The 17,987-nt window shown below is 38.0% G+C and overlaps 1 protein-coding gene across 2 annotated transcripts; it reads right to left on the minus strand.

The window, feature by feature from the left end:
• Positions 1 to 2,179: 2,179 nt before the first annotated feature.
• Positions 2,180 to 7,444, minus strand: LOC141644120 (uncharacterized). 2 transcript variants are annotated; one of them, XM_074453573.1, is made up of 4 exons: positions 6,845 to 7,444; positions 5,448 to 5,683; positions 4,362 to 5,040; positions 2,180 to 4,110 (listed from the first exon to the last, which is right to left on the minus strand). In XM_074453573.1, exons 2-4 carry the CDS (start codon positions 5,679 to 5,681, stop codon positions 2,354 to 2,356), a joined length of 2,670 nt encoding a protein of 889 aa, XP_074309674.1. In that variant the 5' UTR covers positions 5,682 to 5,683; positions 6,845 to 7,444; the 3' UTR covers positions 2,180 to 2,353. The 2 variants fall into 2 exon arrangements, with proteins under 2 accessions (XP_074309674.1, XP_074309675.1); XM_074453574.1 differs by having other exon boundaries at positions 5,448 to 5,686.
• Between the last annotated feature and the right edge of the window lie 10,543 nt (positions 7,445 to 17,987).

Here is a 17,987-nt window from a genome sequence, read left to right on the forward strand (position 1 = left end):
AACATTCATGCCATCATTTTTTTTCCTTCTTCTGATTTCAACTCCCCCATCACCATTACCACTATCCCTTTGTAGTCCCTCCACCGTCACCAATTCACCACCGTTATTTATCCTTCTTTTACCTCTTATTCTCTCTCCTTCTCATCTCTATTTCATGAAAAAATTAAAAAAGAAATTATTTTTCACAATTTTTAATTGAAAAAGAGGATATTTACAATTAGAAGAAAACATTACTAAATTGAAGAGGGAGTAAGGAAGAAAGGCTATTATCAATTCATTTTCAAAGTAGAGATTATCGATGGTTGCTATGGTTATTGGCTTCTTTGAAGGAGAAATTATTTGGAGAAAAATGATTGTTAATAATTTGATGATTCAACAAGCGATGATTTACATTGGGACTGAATCGATATTATAGTCAAGAACAACTTACAATGTTTCCTGCTTCTAATTAAGGTTTATGGTATTAGAAAAACTAAAAAGGAGATTAATTGAGCTATGCACTTGTGTTATGTTGTTGGTGATTGTATTGATGCTACTACAATGATTGCTATGCTGTTGGTGAATGGTGATAGTATTAGTACAATACTAGAGAAACTAAATTGGAGATTAGGTTTTTGGTCTTCCGGAGCTCGATTCTACGCCAGCTTTTAATTTGGCCGGATGTGGGCATAAAGATTTGATAATGGTGATGAATTGATGATGGAGGAGTGAAAATGATTAGTTGAGGTGGATGATGATTAAAGAGGGTAAAGGGAGTGACTAATATGCACTTGACTTGATATTGCAAGTAACATTTTTATATGGCTTGTTTTAAGAAGACATGATATAAAGGTGGTATTATTTTGAGATTAATAATAGGTGAGATTATTATGGGAAGATGAGTGAAAGGTGGGATTATTCCCGTAAATTCTTCCAATAATTAGTTGTAGTTATAGAGAGAGAAAGAGTGATGAATATTGAATATTTGTTTTTATTTTTTAGAGAGAGAAGTGGAAGAAAATCTGGACACACTTTAACTTAACAACCGAACTTCTCATTTCTTACAACAATGACATCAACTTTGTCAACTTCTGGTCTCTTTTTTTCCGAGATTTTTATTTGCTCTTTAACCGAAACTAGGTTTGGTGTTCGTTTCCGACTTTCCGTCCGAGCTATGTCTATTTACCATTTAAATTTTATTTTTTTATTTTTTATAAAATATAATTGCGTTAATATTATTATTTCCACGTTATTAATACTATTACGTTCGGTACTCATTTGGTTATTGTTATTTTTTTTACTACTCACGCTATTTTTAAGGTTAAGTTCAATATTCTCGTTAATTTTATCAAACTTATATATTTAAATAAATAAAATATTTTCCTTAAATCGAATTTTATCAAACAATAATCTACCGTTAGACCCGTAAGAGGATAAGCTTTAAGTAATGATCGTTTAAAGTTGACCCTTGTTGTAGACGGATTCCAAACTTCGGGGTTGGGGGAGGTTTATGTTCTTATAGCTTATACTTCTAAACTTTTGTTCTAATGCTCGTTTATGGTGTTGTTAGTATATGCCTCTTTCACATGTATTTACCTTGAAAACTTGAATGGTCACAGGTCATTCGTGATAGTCGTTCAAAGCGGTGGCTAAAAGATTGATTCGGTTAGTTTCATTAAGTTAATTAGTGGTTTTGATTTGTACATTGTCGTCATGATGAAACGGTTTTTTTTAATTTCAAAGTGGGAGGTTAGTGAGAAGTTATGTGAATAATAAAGGGCAATGTTGAAAGTTCAACACTAATTGTCGATGTTATTTAGTAATGTGCCGACGTTATTTAGTATGCCCCTATCTTGATGGGTTTACTAACTTGCATTAGGCCTTATTTGTTTCAAATTCTAAGCTATGTAGGCTTGCGTTTAGTAAGCCATTTTCGATGTTTGATACGGCTAACAACTCTCCTATAAAACCGTCTTATGAGTTATGATAAGACGGATAAATGATCCAGAGGTATCCGGTATCCCAACATAATAACTACAGATGAAAGCGGTATAGAAGACAATGAAGATACAACAAAATCTAACATTAATCTGGCTGTACAACTTTATCTAGCCCAGCTACTCAAACATCTAAGAACAGTTTGCCCTGTAAGACTCCAGCACAATTATTCATGAAACAAATGCAAAAGTTGGTTGCAAACTTGCAAAGACAATGAAGGGGATAAATTATGGATTAAAAAAAATCATGTACAAAGGCAAACCCCTTTTGTCAAATGGAAAAGATAAAAAAAAAAATCGGTCCAAACACGCCTTAACGAAAAAAAACTACTCAAGTATTAATATCTTCTATAAGATTCTCAGTTTCAGCCAAATAGTTAGCTTAAGGTCACCTGAATGGCATGATTACCTGCAGGGCACCTTTGTCGTCGGGGGCGTCTAGTCGTCTTCCCCCATCCTGTCAGGCTTCTATCCACTACACTCACTTCCACAAGATCACAGTGCACCTCTGGTTGCTTCAATGGGAGGGCACATACTGTCTCTTCCAGTACAAGTGTTGTTTCTACAGATCGTCGCCTCCCGCGGCCACGTCCGTTTCGGGCCGCATTTCTTCTGTTGGGCCCTGACTGCCAAGAATAACCTGTTGCTCTCATGAGCCCACCAAATGTCTGAAGGTCCTCTGTGACTTCATGCCTTGAAAGAGTTGTAAGACCTGGGAGAATGTCCCTCTGGAAGTCCCGTTTCTGTCTTCCTCTCCGACCCGGCCCTTTACGTGTTCTGGATGTCAACATACATGTACTGTTGTTCTCAATAATCGTGAAATCTGGAATGCTTGGTTTCGGGAAGTATTCCTCAGGAGTACACTCTTTCAGTCTCAGAATCATGTATTCAAAATCGTCTAACCCGTCATTTTCTGTACAACAAGCTATACTCACAAACCATTGCAAGGGATCATCTCCTTGAGCTTCTGGAAGGAGGCATATTCTTTCCTCCATTGACAACTGAGTTGACTTAACACAAAATGACATGGCAACAATGGCTGACGCTGCTGACTCGGCATCTCCATCATCTGCACTGTTTCCGGGTAGTACCTCGGGTGGCTGCTTCTCTGATTCCGTTATTTGAGAATGTTCTTCTGAAAGAATCCCGTTTTCAATTTCAAGACTAATTAAGGCTTCTAAATCAATACCAGTGCCCACCTCCTCGGCCATGCAGCAATTCAGGTCAAAATTATTCCGGAAACTCACAGACTTAGTTTCTTTGTTCTCGACAACAACAACTTCATCTATCACCATCTTGCCTACTTCAGAATCACTAGTGTCGTCACAAGGAAGATTCATATCAAATAAGTGTTTTCCCTTGCTACATTCAACCTCTTCACATCGTGATCGATGACTAATATCAAGAGCGTCCTTTTTCTTGGGAGGGTTTTCAAATATCGAAACCCCCAATATTTTTTGGCAGCTCTCCGACATCTTAGATTCAATACTACCCTTTCCTCTAAGCCATGGCAAGACAGAAAGAGGGTCCCCTGGCTTGCAATCCTCCTCCTCCATTTTATCGGTAAATACACCATTAGGAAGTGAATCATTCAAATTTATATCTCTTACAGGGTTGATATTATTGCAAGTAGTAGCCTTTATGGAGTTGTGACGGTTATTAGCTGCCCTATTTTCATTGTAGTTGAAGTTTAAATCATCAAAGCCAGCTTTAGGGAAACGAGCTCGTAGTTCTGTACAGGCTGCCGATGAACCTTGGCTATACCCATTTCTCACAGACGGTTCACTACCAAAAGCTGCATTAGGTCTAGGACTACTATTTTGATCCCTCTTACCAAAAAAATCATTGCTGTGAACTGAGGTATGAGACAAGCTTGGCTGGATTGAAATGGGTTTCGGGATCGGAAGGTTGGGTTTTCCCCAAGCAGATCGATTCCATGACAAACCTGCTTGACTTGAACCATGAGACCCCAGAATATGGTAATCAGAAATTTGGCTGAGAACAGTAGAATTGGTTTTCCAAGGTTCCCTCTTTATGTGTTCGCTTGTCAAAATTTGCACTGGCCGAGAAACCACAGGAGCCTTTTCTGGAGTGACTTCTTGATCAATGGACCTCACAAAGGCTTTAGGTTGTTCTGCGGCATAAAAATGACGGATACACTGATTTAACACGTAGCACTGCTAATTTAGGTATGTACGCTACGATTTCAAGATGTAGGGATTATCTACTTTCCTGATTCCGTTAAGAGAATTCCCTCGAGAGAAACAATAAGTTTCCTTAAGCGACAGTAAAGATGGTCTAACCAACAAAACTATAAAAGGAGGGTCTTACAATATATAGTATAAGACCGTCTCGTACAAGAATTTCTAAAAGAGAAATTATTACCTGACCCTAATGCATGCCGAAACCAATGCTGGCCATTTGCTTGAATTTCAGGTAAATTGTGCGAAGTCCCGTTAAGTTTCTTGGAGTTATGTGGAGTGTCCTTGGATGAACTCAAAAGTTGCGCAGGAAGATCCCTATATGAAGCATCACTGTGACTGCCAGAATGGCCTAAGATGCCGAAAGCTGAAAATGTGGACGTTTCTTCAACATGTAAAGGCTCATTCAAATCAGCCAACGCTTTACGCTTACTGATATGTAAATCTTTTGAACAGCCAACTTGCTCTATTTCGTCTGTGTCAATATACTCATCGGCTGGAAGCTGAAGATCAAGTGTTCGTTTTCTAAATTTTGTGGGTCTGAACTCTGAGGCCTCTGAGGTCTTTGGGCTATAGCAATTTTGAAATGGGCTTGGGCCAGCCAGTATGCTCTTTCCTTTCATGGAATTAGGTGACGATTGCACAATATCTGTGCCTGAAATAAGAGGCCTACCAGAACAAGGGCTCCCCTGCGGATAACTAGAACCATTCCATCTTTGAGCAGCATCAAACTGCAAATGCGATGGCAGAGGGCTAGAAGACGACGATGCCTCGTTTGGCATACTCCATGTGAGCGGATCTTTCCTCCTAACCTCGTCCATCAGCCCTCGTTGCACTCTGTATAGTCGATGCAGCTCGTAGACCTGAGCAGCAATCACAGATATATAAGCGGGGATATTTTTGAGAAGCGAATATGCTCAACAGAAATTCTCCAAGAGAGAGTCCCTCATTTTTTTATTTTGTGTGACTATCACTTACTTTGTAATTACCCATTAACACATAAAACTAGACCATTATTTATTGTACGTCTCATAATTTCTATATGAGAGACGGTCTCTAATAAGACTAGTTAAGAAGGCCATCTAACTGTATAGAACTCATATGGTTAACAGATTTTCTTTTCCCGGGCAAGCAGGTCTTCCAAGATTAGTGAGCCAAAGTGTTAAACCTAAAGCATGATTATATCCCCGTGTTTACCCATCACTAACTCAATCCACCAATGTTGCTACAAAAATACATATAGAAAATGAGGCAAAGTTCGAGAGGGTACTTGATCCTTGAATATGGCTTCATGCTCAAGCATTGTCTGCTTAACAACATCCTTGTCATACCCAGGATGCGAATCAGCTATAGTCCTTGCCAAGTAGCTATAATGAAATCGGCCTTTTGGCAAGCTGCCATCGGTGTAACAAGAAGGCCAACTGCCACCATTCGATTCATGACTAATGTCTCTTGTCGAAGACTGGCCACGCAAGCAGTTTTCAATTTGAACTTTTGTTGCCATACCTGCTAATCCATAACCAAACTATAATAATTACAAAAGAAACATCTATAGTAAGAATATTATAATAACAACGAAATAGCGTAGGTTGGCATACAAAAGACAGTTACAGAAACATATTCGTAACGAGGATTAAATTAAGTTATGACATAACATAAAGGCCGCTATATTTATGTATCGAGCACAAGTTTACAGATCACAAAATTCAGTTCCATTATTATTGAGTCAGCCCCGGCCCATACCCGACCAATAGCCAAATTAAACCCTGAAACAATAGCCAAACTAAACTCCTAAAGCATGGTCGAACCTGAAATGACCCAAAGCGACCTGACATTGCAGCATACTCGAAATGATCAACCCAAAGATATTTCAAGTCTACTCAGGATTCCTCAACTTTGTTAAAATTGTAATGTAATCAAATAACATTGCAACATGACATCACCAAAAACAGTATCACACAAACATCCAGACCTCAATTACGAATGTGGCGAAAAACCCCAACAAATCTAGATTCCAGACCTTAATGTTCAAAATGACAAGCTAAACTCATTCGAATCGGCTAAGATTACCTCATGAATATAAGGAATTCTAGAACCACTCAATCTAATTACCATTGCAATTCTAAATAATGCAAGGAAAAAAAATAGAGTAGAGGAGTCTCAAAATGAGCACACATATAAGTACAGTCCCAAGTATACTAAATCTGTTCATCAGGGGGAAAAAATTACTCTAAACCAGACCTTGAATAGTCAAAACCCGTATACTCCCTCAGTCCCGATCATTTATTTGCCTCTTTTTTTCTTATTTCGTATGAGGGGTATTTTAATCAAATCAAAGGTAAACAAATGATCGAGACAGGGGTATGTCACTGGTTAATTGATAATGAAGCAACAGATCCTAGTGTACATTAAAATAGACAGTAAAACACAAAACTTTAGATTTCCAACACTAAATTACACAAGAAAATATTCCAATTAAACACACCAATTAACTAATTAATGCAATAAAAGAGCTAACAGCTAATCATTAATTAACTACAAGAGCAAATTATCATAAATTCATAAATACAACCAGAAATTAAAACCCCATTAATCTAATTTAGATAACAAATGAAAAATAAATAAAGGGTAATTAAAGAAATTAAAAAACAACAACAAAGATTTTACCTTTAGACCCACATCCTTGGATCACTCCACTTCTCTCTCTAAAATATTATTCTTTCCAAACAATTTTGACCAAAAATGATACTCCTATAATCACTAAATAACAAGCTTATTTCACTCTAATTTCCCACTTTACATATATCCGTCTTAAACAAGAATTTGCGCTTTTTAAAACTATACAATAAAGTAAAGGAAAATAAAAGTCTAATCATTAAATTCTATGAATGAAAAAAAAGAAATGAACTTTACAAATGGGTTTTCAACAAAAAGAGGCAAAAATATTATTTTATTAATTAAAAAAACAAAAACAAATAGTAAAATTTAAGATAAAAAAATTTGATGATAATAATTGGATTAATAAGTGAATAAAAAGAAGGAAGATGTCGATCTGCTGGGCCACAATCTGAAACTATAATAGAATATCTAGTTGTAGAGAGAGAAATAAGAGAGATGAAAAATGTTGTTTTAATTTTGTAGAGAGAGAAGTGAAAGAAAAATGTGTTTTTATTTAAGAAAGAGAAAGAGGGAATGAATGAGAGAGATCCTAGATAAGAAAATCTTGAGATCACACTACCAAACGACCTTGTAACAACAGTGACATGAATTTTTGTCAACTTCTGGTCTCCTTGTTTATTCTCCTCACCTTTCTCGGCTTTCTATCTTGTAGTCATTTGGTTGGTTGGTTCTTTTGAAACGGTCTGTCTTGACTTTAAAACGGGTTGAATATTAGTATTTTTTTTTTAGATTCTTTTGCGAAGATTTTGATTAACGGTAAATAAATGATTGGAAGTTGAAACGTACGGAGTAATAATTTCACAAATAGGATTATACATCCAGTTGTATTATAAACATTATACAACTAAGGTATAAAAATCCGATCTTATATGTATTTTTTCTGAGCTAATTCAAAGTTCATGTTTTTAATATATAAATGGATGAGTTCAATATTTTCTAATAAAGCTCATATTATTTAATACTCCTTCCTATTCAGGGTTTTCTTCTCTATTTCCTTATTCGGTTATTCGGGTTTTCTTTCCTATTTTCTTTTTTGGGTTGATTTGTGTGGTCTAAATTCAATGACATGTGGGGTAGTGTGTTTTGTGTGATCCAAAATCATTTTTTTATTTCTTATGCAAAAAGGAAAGGGGAAGACTATAGTGAATAGAATGGGTATAAAACTCGGATATTTTATCACAAAACTCAGATTCTACACCATACAACATATACAACTGGTTGTATAATCCATGAATTACAATAATTTTCGAAGTTTTTTTGTTATATTTTTCGAATTTTTTTCGAATATACCTTATAGTGGCTTATATTATTACCCATTTCTCCCACCCCAACTCAAATTCTAGCTCCGACACTAATAGTAGGGGAGACAAGTTTGTTACCAAAGGTCGTTTTAGGTCTCATTCTTTTGTACTGCAAATTTAAATTGAGTAGTATATTAGTATTAGATTGAATTGGATTAATGAAGTAGGGTTAAGTTTGAAATATTAAGGTTTTATCTTTATAAACACATTTACACATGTTGATTGTAAGAGTCTTAAAACGATGTATCATGGAAATATGGTATAAGATTCATATTCTCCTCTTTTTGTGTTTGTATTGTATACTTATTTCACACTGAAAAGGATAATCTAATTAGCCTTGTTTAAGAATGTTGCATTTGTAGGATTGTTTTATTGGGTCATTTATAAAGTAAGGTATCTACCATGGAAATAGATTAGCTGTATAGCTATATTTCCTACTTTTCCTTTATCTTCGTGGTATTATTTTTTGTGAATTTTTATAATCTTATTATTTTTATCGAGCATCGAAGAGACTTGAGGAGGTAGAAGCGTAGAACTAACTCATTTAAGATTTGTTACGATAAAATGTGTAATAGTTAATTAGTTACATTACATAACAACAATATTAATGAATTATGATATTTTTCACTATTTAACGGTTTAACCTATATAGTATGGACTATGGAGTAGTAAGTACTCTACTTTTCGTATCAAGGAGTAATACTCTTTTACTCGTACTATTTTTTCACTTTTTCGTAGCAAGGAATAACGTACAAAACCATGCAATCTCAACACACAAAAAGTTTAAAAAAAAAAAAAGTATATTTTGTTTTCTTAGGGAAAAACCTATACATTAGTCGTACTTTTTAAGAAAATATATTATATGGGGAAAGAAAAAAGAAAATTGCGCAATATTATAGGATGATATTGACTTTCAGTACCTTCTTAGTTCTTACTAATACAGTATAAAATTTGAGTACTTTGTAATATAATCATATATTGAATAAAATTATTTTATGAGAGTATGCTAGTAACAAACTCAACATGTAGCACGTTATCTCATTTTCCTTATAAAAGTTACAACCAAATAGAGGAGATAAACGATAAGTCAATTCTAGGCAGGGGCGGAACCAGGGGTAGGCTACTTGGGCTAAAGCCCGAGTAGTTTCTGAGGAGGGAAAAAATATATACTGTTTGCATTAGTAGAGAATCACTAGTAGCCCTGTGTTCTGGTGGTATTGTACTTGGTTTTCACACAATCACCCGAGGTTCAATTCTCCATAGAGAATATTTTTTCCCATTTCTTTACAGTGTTTTTGTTTGTGACTATTTTTTTCCATTTCTTTACAAAGTTTTGTTGTTTGTTTCACTTGTACATCTTCTGTTCTTTCTTTTATTTTTTGTTTTCCATCAATTATCAACTATTTTAAGGATATAACAAGTGAGATATGAGATGAAAAATGTTAATTATATACTTTTCTCATTATAAAAACGGTACGGAATATACAATTTTCAAAATTTACCTCATAATTTAAAAAACATGTACATTCTTTTGGAAGGGAATATGAGTACATTATTTTAATTTAATTTCACTAAAATTGTTTACAAGCGCAATTTTAATAGTTCTCTATCAAAATTGTTAGAATAATTACAAATTAGCTCAATTCAACATAAGTATTATAATATCGATGATAGTTAATAGCTTGTACTTATTAGTGGCTGTTTATATTTGGCTCAAAGGCTAGAAAACTGATACGTAAAATGTATATCCATAAAACCTTTTTATAAGTATTGAATTACGTACCAAGCCTATATTGTACTATTGTATTACAAATCTCCGGAGAAAATTAGCATTTTGTATATTTTAAAATTTAGCCCTAGATAGACTGAATTCCTGGGTCCGCCCCTGATTCTAGGTAGTACATATTTCACCAAGTAGTTATTGTGTGAGACGATTTTATACTGTGAGGCATTTTTATTTGTGTAAAAAAACCGTCTTAACCTATAATTTGACTACTTCATCTCACTCAAGAGTCTTGGTTGTTGGCCACATGCAATTGGCAAAGGGTCCTGCTATACGTCGTCGACAAATTACTAAATATCGTCGACAATTAACGTAAATTTCCAAGTTTGCCCTCCATATCATAACTCCATATCCGTCTCACCAAAATGCAATTTCCGTCTCAAAACACAAATGCAATTTCCGTCTCACTAAAACACAAGTCACCGTCTCACTAAAATATTTCAAACAAAAAAAAAAAAGTCGGGTTTTGTAATTAACAACATGAACGGGAACGATTTTAACAACGATTCCAACAATGAAGCTAGTAACGAGGTTAGTTTACGATTTAGTTTTGTTAAAAATTTATGTTTTATTATCGTTTGAATCCCGAATTAGGATAGATGCCATGAATGTAGACGGAATTATGATAGAATTTGTGACGGATTTATTTGAAAAAAAAAAGTACACGTACTGGGCCTGGACGAAGAGAATTTTCGTCCAGGATTCGGTCTTTGACGAAAAATTCTTTTCGTCAACATGGGCCTTGGACGAAAGAATTTTTCGTCAAAACCAGGCCCTGGACGAAAAATTCTTTCGTCCAAGGCCCATGTTGGACGAAAGAATTTTTCGTCCAGGCCTGGTTTTGGACGAAAATTTCTTTCGTCCAAGGCCCAATTCGTGTTTTTTTTTTTTTTTTTTTTTTTTTTTTTTTTTCCGGCTCCTTTTGTATAAAACAATTAAAATAATTAATTCCCGTCTTTGTATTATATTATTTTAATTTTTAATTTTTTCCGACAATTCAAATAATTAACGACCGTCTCGTCTTTGTATTATATTATTTTAATTTTTTATTTTTTCCGACATTTCAAATAATTAACGACCGTCTTTATATTATATTTTTTTCATTAATATTTCTGACTCATTTTTTTCATTAATATTTTTTATTTACTCCGACTCTTTCCGAAGCAAATAATTAATTAATAACTAATTTATTGAAATGCGTGCGCAGGTGATTAACGATGGAGACGGTGTTGATTACTCAGATCATTTTACGACAACCAGATTTTTTGCATCTAGTACTGAAGCGTTTAATTGGGCATATGAGATCGGGCTCCGACTCGGGTTTGGTATAAAAAAATCAAGCAACAAGAAAGTTGGTCGTAACACGAATTTGAGACAACGTTATTTTGTTTGTCGGATGGGTGGAAAAGGTCCCGTAAATAAGGATGCCGATTCTTTAATGAGGGTAAACCGCTACCGCGTGGTGCAATTGCAAATTTTCAATGAAAGTTGTTGAATTAGAAGAGAATAAGTGGCAGCTTGTGATGAGATCCGGGTTTCATAATCATGGTTTAACGTTGTATTGTGACGGCGACAGATACTTTGCAAAGTTTGATGACGAGGAGTTGGCTTTTATCGATGCCCAAGTTAGAGCTCACGTTAGACCGGCAATTATTAGTGCGGGTTTACATCAGCGGAATCCGGAAAAGTCAAGACCTAATCGGCGACAAATCTACAACCGTTCTCAGAAAGTAAGGGTCGAGGAAAGAGATGGGAGAAACCCGGCACAACAGATGTTAGCACTTGCGGTTCAAAGATAAGTACGTTCATTATTGGGTCAGCGATCGGAGACCGATGAGCTAACCCACGTGTTCATGGCTCATCCAGAAGCGGTTAAGATGTTTCGATCATACTATTATGTGGTACAGATCGATTCCACGTACAAGACAAATGACTACCGTCTTCCGCTTGTTGAGATGGTTGGAGTCACACCCGTCGGGAAGAGCTTTGTCATCGCGTATGCTCTTGTGACGCATGAGTCGGAGGAGAAATATCTGTGGGTCCTACGGAAACTGAAGGCCCTGCTCAATGATGCCGTTCAACCTAATGCTATTGTTACCGATTGCGAGAAAGGTTTGTTGAACGCGATTCCTATTGTTTTTCCGGATTCGTCTCACTTGCTATGTCTTTGGCATATATATTCTAACGTGGAGACGAAAGCACTTGATATCACGGGTCAAGATAATTGGGCTAAGCACGTAACTTTTAACTTGTTTACTGCGGTTGTCGAGGCGGAGACCGAAGATAAGTTTAATGTTGCGTGGGGCAAATTGGCAAGGGAATGGGCGGGAGTGGCGGCTTATATTGAGAGGCAATGGTTCCCGCACTTGGAAAAATGGGCCAAGTATAGAACGAACAACATAACTCATTTTGGCAATACTTCTACATCCCGGGTTGAGTCGGCTCATGCGAATTTGAAGAGATGGTGAATAGCGAAACCGGGCGATTGATAGCATCTGGAGTCGGTTTCATTCTTTGATGGAAACGCAACATGTTGAGATCCGACACTCGTTGGAGTTATCTAGATCGAGGCGGTTGACGGGGATTCAGCGATTATTTTCCAGACTTTCTTGCAAAATATCAAAGAATGCCATCATTGAATTGCGTAAAGAATTCGAAAGAGGTGCCAAGATGACGGAAGATGCCTTGTCGATCGATTGCGGTTGTGTAAAGGCTACTACACTTGGTTTGTTATGTGCTTGTTCACTTCACCGCATTTCTAGAAACGGATCTCGGGTCCCTGTTGATGTGTTACATGCATTTTGGAGGAAGTTGGATTACGATGGTTCGGAGGCAATGCCGACTTGTGATGATGATCGGTTGGAGGAGTTATTCGATGAAATTCGGAATGCAGATCCGAGTATGAGATCATCCATGTTCGATGCCCTTTACTCTCAGATACATCCGGATCAGGAGGATGTAAACGAGCCTCGGGTCAACGAGAACCCTAGAGGACGTCCGAGTAGGGGAACTCGTAGAGATCCGTCCGCCGTTGAGCATGCACGGGTTCGTGTTCGAGTAGGTACTCCGTCTTCCCAACGTACTCCGTCTAGTACCCCCCGTTCTACTCCGACGATTCCTGTTACTCCGTCGTCTACTCCCCGTTCTACTCCCCGTTCTACTCCGTCGGTTCGTTTTACTCCGTATCGAACCCCCCGGTCCACTCAAACGGGCCCCGGTACACCGTCTACCACTGCTACCACGACTACGAGGAATTTCGGCACAACGTATTGCGCACCTCTTGAGGTCGACTACACCATTGGTGATTTGAGGTATTTTCCTTATCGTGACTACCTGCCTTCATTTTTTCACGAGTATGTAGAAGCATGGTTTAATCCTTACGGAGACGGTCATTGTGGTTTTCGAGTTATCTCACATGCTGTTCGGGGTGACCAATCTCATTTCACGATGGCTAGAACAGATTTACTTAGGGAAATTCGTAGTCCCGATTACCGTGATCATATCTATGGCCCAGGGAGATTTGATACGGAGGTAGCTAGAATTACATTTATGGATCAGACACCGTGTGGCTCGGGTAATTGGATGGACGGTTTCGATCTATATGGTTATGCTACGATGTACAATTGGGTGATATGTTGTATTTCTACATTTGACGATCGAGAAGGTCAGCGACATTGGAATGGTTGTTTTACTTATTTGCCTTTACGAGCCCCCCCCGGAGTACGTACCCCATATGGTGTCTTATGGGTATTACATGCGGGAAACCACTATTTGCGGCTCCGGGTACGCCCCTTGTCACCTATGCCTCCATTAGCCCCTTGTTGGGTACATGATGCAAGCGTAGATCATTATAATAGCCTGTATCGACATCAGTTTCGTATGTGGCGCGAATTTGCGAGTTCATCTTAGCTTTTATTTGTCCGATTATTGTACCTTCTATTTTATATATCTGAATATTGTACCTTATATTTTTTTTTATTTAATTTTCCGATTATTGTAAACCCCAAACCCCAAATTCTAAACCCCAAACCCCAAACCCCAACTTAAAACATAACATAATTAAATAACTACCGAACTTAATTATCTTCCGATGATGAAGATGACGATTCCTCATCTTCTTCATGATCTTGAATCTCAATTTCTTCAGGTTGGGTAGACATATATTGAGTCAATAAATCATTCAAGTAGAGATATAGAATTCCTTGCCCCGGCAATCTACCAGCACATAAGTCTGATAGTCTTGGGTAATCAATCACGGTGAGAATGCGCTCAAAATATGTAAAGATATCACTTTTTAACCTACGAAACTCCCACATCTTCTCGTTTAGTACTTCATCAGAAACAACCTCATCTCTAACTGCTGGAGTTAGAACATGATCCGGGTTTCCTTGTAAAATTATACAAAGGGTACCAATTGGAGGCTCTTCAAGCAGGTGCCATACAGTGTCACTAGGAACCACTGATTCAAGACGCTCAATTAGAATTGGTAAATTTTGAACAATTAAATCGATTCTTATTTGATAAACTCGATTTTTCAAAGCATTTGTGAGAACCATTTTAGGATTGGATGTTGTGAGTGAATAATTAGTATTGTAGTGAGTGAAGATGATTTGGATGTTGTGATTGAAATTGACATAGAATGGCCTATTTATAACCTATTAATTGTAACGGTTATTTTTGAATTACAACGGTAAAATTTGAATTATAACGGCTATTTTTGAATTATAACGGTAAAATTTGAATTATAACGGTAAAATTTGAATTATAACGGCTATTTTTGAATTATAACGGTAAAATTTGAATTATAACGGTAAAATTTGAATTATAACGGTAAAATTTGAATTATAACGGCTATTTTTGAATTATAACGATAAAATTTGAATTATAACGGCTGTTTTTTAATTGTAACGGTTATTTTGAATTATAACGGCTATTTTTGAATTATAACGGTCACATTTTTCCCTATATAAACATCTACATAATGTTGTAATTTTGCACTCATCTTCAACCTTTTCTATTTTCCAATCATCTTCATCATCTTCCATTTTCTTCTTCAAATCTTTACTTATGTCAACATCATCCTCAATGTGGGGAACCCGACCAATTGAAGGCCTTGATTTTAAGAATCAAATTTGCAACCGTTGTCAAAGAAACGCTATCATTATGATTTCCGGATGACTACTAATCCGAAGAAAGCTTTTTTAAGTGCGTACCTTGCAATCGTTTTGTGTCGTGGTTGACTGAAGATCATTTAACAATAACAAAAAAGTTGAATATAGCATGTCAAGATGAAGGTGATGATGCATCAAGTGGAAATGTGATGAAAGAGCAAGTGATAGGTATAAAAAAGGAGATTTCGGAAATGACAAGGATGATGAAGTTTTATTTCAAGTGTATCTTGTATTTGTTTGTTTTCATTATGTTGGCCATTGTCATGAAGTAGTTACTATTTCCAGAAATGTATGAATTTGCATCAGTTGCTATGTATTCAAGAAATTTATGAAATTTCAGAATTTAAAACCGTCAATTTTTTTGAAATAAACAACGTTCAAATAGTAAACTACCATAATCATCCAACATAAATAATGTCTTCAAAAACGTACAAAATAAATGAAAACAAACACAAATTAGTCTCCCATTACTGATTATCCTCTTCCTCGCTATCAGTATAAACACCATCGCTCTACTGTTGAACAACATCACCGGGTGTTTGACGAGGTCCTCGCCGACGTGTATGATATCCCCACCCTCTCAATCAATGGGTCGACGTTCTTCATCACTTGCGGAGGAAGGCAAGTGTTTCTTGTCATCCTTAATTTTTTTGGCCTCGTAAAATGAAACATTACAAAGACGTGCGATCTGCAAATTGACAAGAACAACTAAAACATTATAAACATTATCGACGAACAGTAAGAAAGTTAAACAATAATTACAAGAACTGTAAGTGTTCCGGGTGTAATTCCAGAGCAAGTATCGTTACCACCCGTGGCTTGTAGAGTAATGTCTTGGGTTGGATTCTTCTTGTCCTTATCGTTCCTCTCGGCCTCTCCTGCAACAATGAACGGCGAGGGCTTGGCTTTGTGCCAAGCGTACTCACTCCGACGCCCAAGTCAGTAAACTTAAAGGATTAAGCTGTGATACTTGGCTAGAGGTGTATTGTAGAGAGATAAGGGAGATATTACCAGATGAATAGTGTATTTAGGTTAGGTTGTGAGATGTCTTGGATCCTTTCCTCAATGAAGGTTGAGGAGTATTTATAGGCTTTCACCTTTTGTCACGTAGTGGCCAAGTGGCCAAGTGGCTTATCAGGTGGAATGACCGTTCTACCCTCGGCCGATGGACTTACGGCAGGCCGGCCGAGGGTCTTGGATGTGAGTACGCGGATATGTGCCCCGGCTGGCGGGTTGCCATGCCGATACCCTGGCTAGCAGGCCGATGGGCTGCATCGGCTAAGCGATCGAGTCGTTGACTTCTTTGTGGATATCTTTGACCTTGCTCGGTGTGTTGACTTGGTCGGCGGTGCGAATATGCCCCATCAATTTGCCCCAGCCGTAGTATATGCCGTGGTATGGGCTCCGATGTATGCCGAGCGTATATTCTGCAGAGTAAATTTCGAAAATCTTTCTGTATCGGTGTCTTCTTGTGTACCAGCGTGGCTCTTGCTAGGCCGCTCCATATACCATATCCCCCCTCCACATGGATGCGTAAAGGGTATCCGATGTGGAAAAGAACATGACGCTGGCCGAGACCAGGGCTGAGAGTGCCGGTTGATTTGGATTGCCCCCGGCCGGTGCTTCCTGGCTTGGTTGATCGATGAGCCGGCGGAGACCGGGTACCTAGGAATCTGTTTGAGGGAGATGAACAATCGAAGAGATGTGAATAGGCGTGTTGAAGACGTTTGGGTTGTTGCATTGATTGACATTCAATGTTGCGACGATTGACATTCGCGGTTGCATGCTTGACACGTGTGTGTTCGCTGATTGGTTGACGCTTCATGGGCTGTGCCCTGATTGGTCCTTCTTCATGGGCTTTTCTCTATAAATAGGGTAGTTATTCCGTGATTTTGGCCTCCATTTTATTTTCGAAAATTTCTCTCTAAAACCTTCATCTCTCCAAACTTTCAAGGGTTGTCTTTGTCTTCTTAATCTTCGGAAGATTTGATCCGGCGAGTGTTTTTCTTTAAGGTAAACAAGCAAACTTTTCATTTTCCTTGCTAATAATTTGTTGTGAATCATGTCTTCGCGATCTTTGGACCTAGTAAACTGCGTCGGGGGCCCGAGGTCTCCTTCTCTCGAAGTTGATCCTCAAATTCGGAGGAATGGGAGGATTTCGACTCTTTTGGTGATCTTGGTGATGATTTTGGTGATGATGCGGAAAGGTCTCGCCCTAGTGAGGGGAGACGGTACGTCATGGATCACGGCTATGTCTGTAAGATCCACCTTGATCGTGCTTGGTCCCGTAAGCTTGCCGTTGCTCCGTGGGAAACTTCTCGAGGATCATTTTTTCTTTGGTAGGGGGTACGAAATTGTTATCCCCGAGGAGGGTCAGGCCGTATGTTGTCCTCCGTCGGTCAGACATCTTCGGCGTATACCTCCGGCATTTGGAGTACGGGCTCCGGTTCCGCCTGAATGGGTACGTTGTGGCCATAATTAGAGCCATGAACGTTCTTTGTTGCCCAACCGCACCGCCGGCCATGAGGACCATAATTGGTTTTGTCGGCTTTGTCTTTTTAAAGGAGAGGCTCCGACGGTGAATTTATTCCGCCGACTCCATCATCTCAAACAGTCACTCTCTGGCCGTGTTGGATGGTACAGTGTACAGACGGAGCAGGGTTATGTCTCTGCTGACAAACCTTCTTCTTGCAAGGACTGGCAAGGTCGGTGGGTGTATGTTAAAGTGCCGAATGACTATCCGCCGCCCGCTCCTTCCAAAGACCGGGTTAATTTGCGGTGTGAGACTAGGGCGGAGCATGACAGATGGGTCACTCGGAAGCATCTTAAAATGGATGCTAGCAGGGTCCCTCTTACGGAGGATGAGAGAGGCGGCA

The sequence above is a fragment of the Silene latifolia genome, chromosome 2 (assembly GCF_048544455.1).
Source record: "Silene latifolia isolate original U9 population chromosome 2, ASM4854445v1, whole genome shotgun sequence".
Lineage (NCBI taxonomy): Eukaryota > Viridiplantae > Streptophyta > Magnoliopsida > Caryophyllales > Caryophyllaceae > Silene > Silene latifolia.